Source organism: Arachis ipaensis, chromosome B10 (assembly GCF_000816755.2).
Source record: "Arachis ipaensis cultivar K30076 chromosome B10, Araip1.1, whole genome shotgun sequence".
In the NCBI taxonomy this organism is placed as follows: domain Eukaryota; kingdom Viridiplantae; phylum Streptophyta; class Magnoliopsida; order Fabales; family Fabaceae; genus Arachis; species Arachis ipaensis.
Window position 1 is genome coordinate 124275352 of NC_029794.2, and position 9647 is coordinate 124284998.

Genomic DNA, 9647 nt, shown 5'->3' on the forward strand with positions numbered 1-9647 from the left:
GTAGCAGTTACAGCAAATAGTTCAAGTAGCAGTTAAGAACAGTTTAGCAATTAGGCAAACCAAAACAAGTTCAAACCCAAGCAAAGCATACAAATGCATATGATGCATGCCTGTCCTATGGCTGATGAGGCTCATCTGTCGGTTATCCAGCCAACCCGACAAATCTGAATTGTACTTAGACTGTCTCCCGACGTACATCCCCAAGAGTCTATGCATATCTTTTTCTCAAATAATCAATATCTCAGACCATTTTCAATTTAAACTCATTTTTCAACAAATCAAGCTTATTTCTAATATTATAATCCTTTCTAGATCTCAATTCATTTCCAACAAAGCCAACCAACATTTACTCAAACCCTTTTCAACGGTTTCAAATTCGAGTCATTCACAAATCTCAAGCCGTTTTCCAAACCCAAATTAACTCTAACATCAAATCATTTTCCAATCCTCAAATTATACTTGATAAACATTCAAATCAGATTTTCAAATTAATCTTCTACTCACTATCTCAATACCAACTCAATATTCAAAAATAGCCACAGTCAAGTAAGCAATCACATTCATTCAAGGCAATTCAATTCAATTCATAAGACTCCATAATCACTAAAAATATTTATTTTCTTAATATCAATTTATAACAACTCTTAAGAATAAAAATGAGTTTAACGAAAACGCCCCTACCTCAATTTAGTTTAAACGCATCAATTCCTCTTTCGTTCATCACTTTTGTTTGGCTCATGATCCTCAAAGAGACCAGCCTTCGATATTATAGTCCTATAATCTCCAATATTAGCAACATAGAGATGGTTATCAATCAAAACAGCGGTTCAAGTAGTAGAGCCATCATCCCAGAAAATGTCTTTTTCAGAATACAGAAATTGAGAATTAGTACCTTGGTACGTTTCACTTATAGCCAATTTGGCATCAGTACAAGATTTTGGATGCTTCATGAGATTATCAAAGAGATGCTCTTTCAAATACTCTGCACCACGAAAACCACCATGACCATCAAATACTCCAAGTAAGCATACTGAATGACCACCAATTTTTAATGTTTTAATATCGTAAAAATCCTCCATCGCCCTCTGAAGCTTGAATACCTACAGCTAAGCCTTCCATCCTCACTATTCCACCCTCCACTTGCAAACAGGCCATCATCATCTTTCTCTGGCATCATATCTACAAGGGAATCAGCACTTCTTCACATGGAACACGTATCCACCATCATCACTGTGAATGTCTTGAATTGGCGAGTAGGCGAATAAGAAATACTAGGGACAGCTTGCAAACTCCTCCTAGTGTTGTTTATTCTCACTCATTTGGCAAAGGTTATAGCTTGAACAACCAAAGACCTTACACAACCACAGTCACTAATTCAGCACCAAAGTTCATTCTCAAATGTAGCACGCCAGGACAAACACAGGCAAGACAGACAAGAAAAGCACAAGTAGGTAGCAGTTACAGCAAATAGTTCAAGTAGCAGTTAAGAACAGTTTAGCAATTAGGCAAACCAAAACAAGTTCAAACCCAAGCAAAGCATACAAATGCATATGATGCATGCCTGTCCTATGGCTGATGAGGCTCATCTGTCGGTTATCCAGCCAACCCGACAAATCTGAATTGTACTTAGACTGTCTCCCGACGTACATCCCCAAGAGTCTATGCATATCTTTTTCTCAAATAATCAATATCTCAGACCATTTTCAATTTAAACTCATTTTTCAACAAATCAAGCTTATTTCTAATATTATAATCCTTTCTAGATCTCAATTCATTTCCAACAAAGCCAACCAACATTTACTCAAACCCTTTTCAACGGTTTCAAATTCGAGTCATTCACAAATCTCAAGCCGTTTTCCAAACCCAAATTAACTCTAACATCAAATCATTTTCCAATCCTCAAATTATACTTGATAAACATTCAAATCAGATTTTCAAATTAATCTTCTACTCACTATCTCAATACCAACTCAATATTCAAAAATAGCCACAGTCAAGTAAGCAATCACATTCATTCAAGGCAATTCAATTCAATTCATAAGACTCCATAATCACTAAAAATATTTATTTTCTTAATATCAATTTATAACAACTCTTAAGAATAAAAATGAGTTTAACGAAAACGCCCCTACCTCAATTTAGTTTAAACGCATCAATTCCTCTTTCGTTCATCACTTTTGTTTGGCTCATGATCCTCAAAGAGACCAGCCTTCGATATTATAGTCCTATAATCTCCAATATTAGCAACATAGAGATGGTTATCAATCAAAACAGCGGTTCAAGTAGTAGAGCCATCATCCCAGAAAATGTCTTTTTCAGAATACAGAAATTGAGAATTAGTACCTTGGTACGTTTCACTTATAGCCAATTTGGCATCAGTACAAGATTTTGGATGCTTCATGAGATTATCAAAGAGATGCTCTTTCAAATACTCTGCACCACGAAAACCACCATGACCATCAAATACTCCAAGTAAGCATACTGAATGACCACCAATTTTTAATGTTTTAATATCGTAAAAATCCTCCATCGCCCTCTGAAGCTTGAATACCTACAGCTAAGCCTTCCATCCTCACTATTCCACCCTCCACTTGCAAACAGGCCATCATCATCTTTCTCTGGCATCATATCTACAAGGGAATCAGCACTTCTTCACATGGAACACGTATCCACCATCATCACTGTGAATGTCTTGAATTGGCGAGTAGGCGAATAAGAAATACTAGGGACAGCTTGCAAACTCCTCCTAGTGTTGTTTATTCTCACTCATTTGGCAAAGGTTCTAGCTTGAATAACCAAAGACCTTGCACAACTGCTACATACCATCTAAACGACCAACCAAGAAGACAAGGGTTCCGGCGGCAACTGAATAACTCACAATAACAACTTCATTCAACATAAACACTCCCTCACAACAGTAACGGAACAACTTAAGCGTACACAACGAGATCAGAAATAAGGCTAAGGCTCACCAGAATAGTAGCGGCTTCAACAGTGGTTCTCTGGCGACAACGGCGCCGTTCTCCGGCAATAGAAGCACGGCTACAGCAACGGCGGTGGCAGAACAGCAACTCCAAGAATCCAACCACTGAACCAATCTTCACCAAATTCCAAACCTTGATTTTGGAAAACCCAATCTACGAATCTTCCTCATCAAACCCCGATGACACCGTGCAACTCACCGGCGTCCATGGCAGCGGCGGAGATGAAGCACAGCAATGAGCTGCTATGTACATCGCATCTTTTTCTCTCTCCTTCGTCCAATGGCAACGACGACGGCAAGGGTTCTGGCGGCAACGCGAATGCTTTCAACAGACGGCGGTGGCGGCTCTGATTACGACGACGAGGTGTGGCGGTGGGGACAAGGCAGTAGTAGTGTGTGACGATGGTGGTGCGAGCTGGACAGCGGCAACCTCTTCTCCTCCCTCTCCATCCTCGGCTCTCTTCTCCCCTTCGTTCTCCCTCTTCTCTATTTCCATTTCCCCCTTTTCTCCTTTCTTCCCCCTCTCCGTTTTTTCCCTTTCTCCTTTTCTTTCATTTTCTTTTCTTTTGTTTTTGCTGAAGGCTGAGGCGTAAGGGGTGAGGGGGTGGCGGTGATAAATTAGGGTTAGGATAAAGTGGTTTAGATAATTTTAATAAAATTAGAGGTACATAGTATTAATTAAAAATCTAATTTAATCCCTCAAAATTATTTTAAAATACTAGTTAATTATAAATTTGCTAATTAACTTCTAATAAGTATTTTAATTTAAAATTAGAGATAATATAATTTATTTTCTTTGTTTATAAAATTAAAGTATTAAATTCTGAAATCTCAATTATTTAAATTAAATCATATAAAATTTTTATCCTTTTATAACTGTTAAGTTGTATAATTTAAATATAGAAAATTACTCAATAATTATGAGATTAAGTAAAATTTTTAATTTAATTATCAAAATTTAATTTAATTACTTTTAATAAAATAATTTTTAAAAATAAAATCTTTAATAAATAAATAAATAAATTGAAACTAACTCATAATAATATATATATTTTTTAAAAAAACCTGGGTCTTACATAAAGGACCTAAGTGACTGACGGAGTTAATTGTTAAGTACTAATCGAGTAATTAATTTTAGTTGATGACTAAAGTGTCTGGTCCAAAATTCTTTGAGGACCAAAATGGATAAATACTCAAAAATTGAGACTGAAATTTTATTAATATTTCTTTTAAAAAAATACCCTTATCCAAATTTTGAAATTCCAAGTCTCCTCTTTGTTAAAACTGGTTAGGATTTCTTCTAATTTTCATTGCATCTCTTCTCATTCTGGAACACAACGTTGGTCCAAACCCTCCTCAAGCCCATTATGCCAGCATCGCCACCAGGACTAGCTCACCATAGTCGTCGGAGCCGTGGTGATGAAGGTAAGTCACCTTGCATCTTGCAATTTAATCACACAGAATACAAACATTGACAAAAGTAAACGCTGAAAGCTGTGAAGCTATCACACTGTGGAGCTGGTAACTCCACTCATAAACTACGATTTGATCTGTGTTCTGCCTTTGTTCATCAATTGTAACACCTTACCACATAGAATCTTACACTCGAGTCGTAAAGCAGAGGTAGTGAGGTATTACGACCTCTAAAATAATATATATATATATATATATATATATATATGTATGTATGTATGTATGTATATATGTATAATAATAGAAAGAATGTAATATACGAGGAGCATTGAAAGATAAGCAAAAACGTAGAATTAAAAGCGCAACGCTCAGAAATAATGTTTACTTGCGTGTGAAGAATAACTAAAGCACACATACATATGTATATAAAAAGAGAATAGAAGGTCAAGGGTACAACTTAAGCAAGCTCCTAACTCAGCCTGCGGAGTTAAGGCTGGCCGAAGAATATATTTATGTACATACATATAGATATCTATAACCCAAAATACATAAAAGTAGCTCTAGTTCTCCATAAACCTCTATGAGGTGTAACCGTAAGGTATATATAAATAAGGAGAGTCTGTACACATATAGATAACAAAATAAAACAAAATGTAAACTCCCAAACACCCACTTCGCTGTAGAAAACTTCAGACGCCTAGCGAGGTGCCTCTCAACCTACATCTAAAAACCACAAATATCCGTATGGAATGAGAACTGGAGGTTCTCAGCATAGTAGAGGTGCCGCATACATAAGATATAAGGTCCTGAAAAAGCCAGAAGCAATTCTAGAACTCTGACATCTAAATTATAAAATTTAAAGATTTAAAACTGAAACCATAAACAGGTTGGTCCTCGAAGGTTCTAAACTTAACCCAAATCGTACTATAACCCTCAAATCCTCCGCCTTTCCTCCAATCCTCCAACTTTGGTGCACAGACAAGCAAAACAGATAAGTCAAGCATATACAGAAAGTATATATAACAAGTAGGCAATTAGCAATTAACATGAATAAATAATTAAGCAAGCTAAGACAATGCACAATCAAACAAAACATACAAATGCACATGATGCATGCCTTTTCTACTGGCTGTGAGCTCACTTGTCGGTTACTTTACCAGAACCCGACACACCTGGTAGCTAACCCGGATACCATCTCTCAACTGCGCATCTCTAAGAGGCATAAAATCGGGGGATTAGTGCCCTACCACCTTCTCCTGGAGGCATACACAAGGGGAAATAAATCGGGGGATTAGTGCCCTGCCACCTTCTCCTAGTGAGGCTATGCCATACTTGTCAAGGGATTAGTGTCTTACCACCTTGCAGACAAAGAGAGAAAGAATGTGAGGGAATATATCGGGGGATTAGTGTCCTACCACCTTCATCACATCCCACAAAACACAATCACAATAAATGTGGGAGAATGAATCGAGGGATTAGTGCCCTACCGCCTTCTCCACATCTCACAAAACACAATCACAAGGAATGCGGGAGAAAAAGATCGAGGGATTAGTGCCCTACTGCCTTCCCCACATCCAACACATCAATATCATCATTATATCCATTTATTCTCAAAATTCATCATCATCATTCCTTTACAATCATTCCTTATAGCGATGGAATCACACATATACCTCATAACTTCGCATTTTTGTATATAATTCATCATTTAAAATCTTACTTCACTCTCAAGTTACCACCTCTTCCTAGTTTCATCTCATTACTAGGCATACTATTAAGATCTAGGGCTAAAAGAATGAAAATAGAGGTTTAGAGGTTTGAAATTAAGATTTAGAACACAAATCCATGTTTGCTGAATCAGGGGCCATGCGTACGCGTGGGCCACGCGTACGCGTGGGCGTGCAATTTTCCATGCTTGCGTATGCATTACCTCGTCCGCGTATGCAGGTAAGCTAGACAGAATCAAACGTCCATGTATAAAGCCCCATGCTCACGTACGCAAGGGTCTCTTTTCGCCCATGATGCATACGCAGCACATGCCTGCGTATGCATGCATGCCAAACAGAAACGCCCATCCGCGTATGGAGGGATTTGCATACGCATGCATTGCAGATTAGTCAAAATGGTTAAGTTTATAGAATTTCAATTTTACATATCAAACTTCCGACGTGCATAACTTTCTCGTTTTAAAACATTTTTCATCCGTTCTTTAAACGGCATAAATTTCACGGACCCAATTTTCATATGAAAGAAGTTTTAAACAATTTGGGTATCCAGAAGCTGAGTTATGGCTCGCCAAAGTTTGACCAAAAATGAGATTTTCACAAAAATACTCTAACCTCTATTTTCAACAATTCACCATTCAAAAACCAACTTTCTATACTAATAAAAAACACCAAAACATACCATATTATAGAAACACAGCCCCACATCCTACCACAACCAATCATACCTCAATTTTAAACAATCTGATACATAAACTTCTCAATTGAACCAGCAAACTCATCAATAGTTCATCACATATATATTCAATCCCATCATTCTCATCATTCATCATTAAAATCATCATGCCTCAATACATTCTCACCACAAACATCAATTGCCATAATTCATACTCAGCCCAATTTAACAATTTTCATCAAGGGTACTAAATATTTAACACAATCATGCATTTCAACATATCCTAAGGTCATTTAGCCTAAGTTTTCACAAAACATTATATATTATATACGAAAAACCAAAACTATACCTTGACAAATTTCTCTCCTAAGTCAAAGGCACCACAAGTTGGCATAAAACCTAGCCCCAAGGTTCTCAATCCTCAAACTAACAGCACCCAAGGCTCCACCAAGCATCCAACATTCACAATTTAACTCCAATTCACATATATACATTACCTAGTTCACATTGCCACATCCAAGTATACCAATTATTATTCAAACATAATGAACAAGGAAAAACTACTAGGGTTCAAAGATTCTCACCTTACTCAAGTACCAATATTACAAGATTAAGCATTTTCCTCAAGCTAGCTTGAGCCTAAACTTCACAATTTAACGAAATCTAAACACATACACTCATTTATTTTTGAAATTAGGGGAGAGTGGCTGAGAAGAGAATAATGAGTTACTTACCAAATTATTCTATAGTTTTTGTAGAGCTCGTTGCGGTGAACACATGGCCGCAAACGGTGCGACAATCAGAACTCCAGATCAAAAGTTATGTGAGGTTGAATTATTAAGTGAAAGTTTGTATTTTTGGAAGCTCTCTTCTCTCCACGGACATGCTTCAGCGTGTTTTTGGCTGAATGGAGGAAGAAGAATGACTCTTCTTGAAGTTATTGGGCTGATGGGTTGGGCCTTGGGCCTATTTTGGGCTCGGTTTAGCCCAATTTTAGGCCAAATTATTTAAAATTAGCGTCAAAATTCTTGTTTTAATTAGGTCTATCTTATTAAACTATAAAATTCATAATAAATTATTCTATTACCATTTAAATTTTAATTTCTAATATTATAATAAAGAATAAAGTTATAAAAATATATATTAAGCCAAACAAACTTCTTTTTTATTTATTTTAAACTCATGAACAAAATTTAAGCTTTCATTTTTTTAGGATAATTTTTTAACAAAAAGCTGTGTGTATATACCGTTATTTATATAGGTGACTAAAAGTGTGATATACGAAAATAGGAACTAGAAAATCAAATAGGGAATTTAGCAGTAAATTTTATTTACTGACGTGTATAGTTAGTTCGAACAGAAATCAGTTAGCATATTCCCTTCATAAGCAATGCCGCCAAAGGCATGCATGTACGTGTATAAAAGCCTCACATGAATGATGGAGAGTTTGGATCCTTCCACTCTAAACCAACTCTCATTTTTTGAGCTTCTCCTTCTCACAAGGTGTAAGCTTCTGCCTCATCACCATAGTGCACTGAGTATGAAAGCTAAGCTTGCAGAGGAGAGTGATTCTTTCACCACTTGTGAGATTATATTATCAGAGAAGTTCGTGAGTTTGTTCATTATTGATTTTTCTACTAATGGTGACAAATGAGCCAGAAAGTATCGTAATATTTTCGTCTAGGACCGTGCAATTCGGAGTAGATGACTGAGATTTGAAAAGGATATTCATTGGTTTCTTAAAAGAAATTATGCTATTAGATCAGATTTAGAGTTGCCACCAATTAATTTTTTTATAAGAATGGAATGACTAATTGAATGTCAAAAAATGAGAAAAATCTATCTTACTAGAATTTGAATTCAGAAAAGAGATTAGCATCCTATATCAGCTACTTTTAGATGGTTACCCTTTTTTTTTTTTGCTAAGATAGTAAATTTCATTGCAATAAGGTCCAATTGGATAACATACAAAAAAAAAATTAGAATAGAAAAAGATCCACCAATGTAACTAAAAGAAGTCCTCTTCGAACAGGGGTACAATCAAAATTGAAAAAAAAAATCATCTTATAAGTTCTATCTTTCTCACTTATCTTCGAGCTTTTTTCACGCACTGCAATGGAGATCTGTGTTTCTGTTCAAACACTATCCTGTTCCTCGCCGTTGCCAGCATAAATTTGCTGCTAGTTCCTTTCTTTCATCCATAAGCCTTGTTTGATTGCTTCTGTTTTGGGTTGTTAACCACCATTTTCATGCTTCTTCTTTGCAGGTCGGCACTGTGATTCCAAAAATGTCCCAGCTGGCTTCCGCGAAATCTGCACATATCCAGATGCAATGAACAACCGTTTCTTCCACCAAGTTGGATCTGGGGTCCTGGTGTGGAGATTCTATTTAACAGGTATACCTTTGTGTAGTATCTTTTAAATAAAATTTTTTATTTTTAGTTGGCACTTCAATTTTCAGAAATTCGACCACATCTATTTGTTTTGGAATTATTCAGGGAGGTATGTAATTGATAGGTGATTAAATTAGAACCTTGTCTGATAGCCGATTGCAACTGAATAATTATCATTCTTTTTTTTTTCATTCAGATAATTTTATCTCTTCCTTCATTAATGATAGTGTTAATGATAGCTGCTAAGACTTTTGGATTGAACAATTTTACTATTGTGTTGTGGTTTCATTTTCTATTCGAAAATATTAAATCTCATACTCGAAAAGGAATGTCTTAAACAGTTATTTTTTATCCATTATTATTTGTAAATTTTATTTTATTCATTTTCTTTAAAAAAATATATATGTATTCTCTTCGTATTTTTGTTATTTTGATAACTAAATTTTGTTAATATAATTT

General features: G+C 35.8%; 1 protein-coding gene and 1 pseudogene across 1 annotated transcript in view; both read right to left on the reverse strand.

Annotated features, from left to right (window-relative positions):
* LOC107621473 lies at window positions 702-3503 on the reverse strand (annotated as a pseudogene).
* The window catches only part of LOC107621472 (probable protein phosphatase 2C 13), a 16601-nt gene continuing 9106 nt past the window's right edge, over window positions 2153-9647 (reverse strand). The window contains exons 2-3 of the mRNA XM_021114678.1: window positions 2344-2534; window positions 2153-2232 (exon numbers count right to left, since the gene is read on the reverse strand). Of these exons, the coding sequence (XP_020970337.1) occupies window positions 2153-2232; window positions 2344-2534 (271 nt within the window). The remainder of the gene's footprint in view (window positions 2233-2343; window positions 2535-9647) is intronic.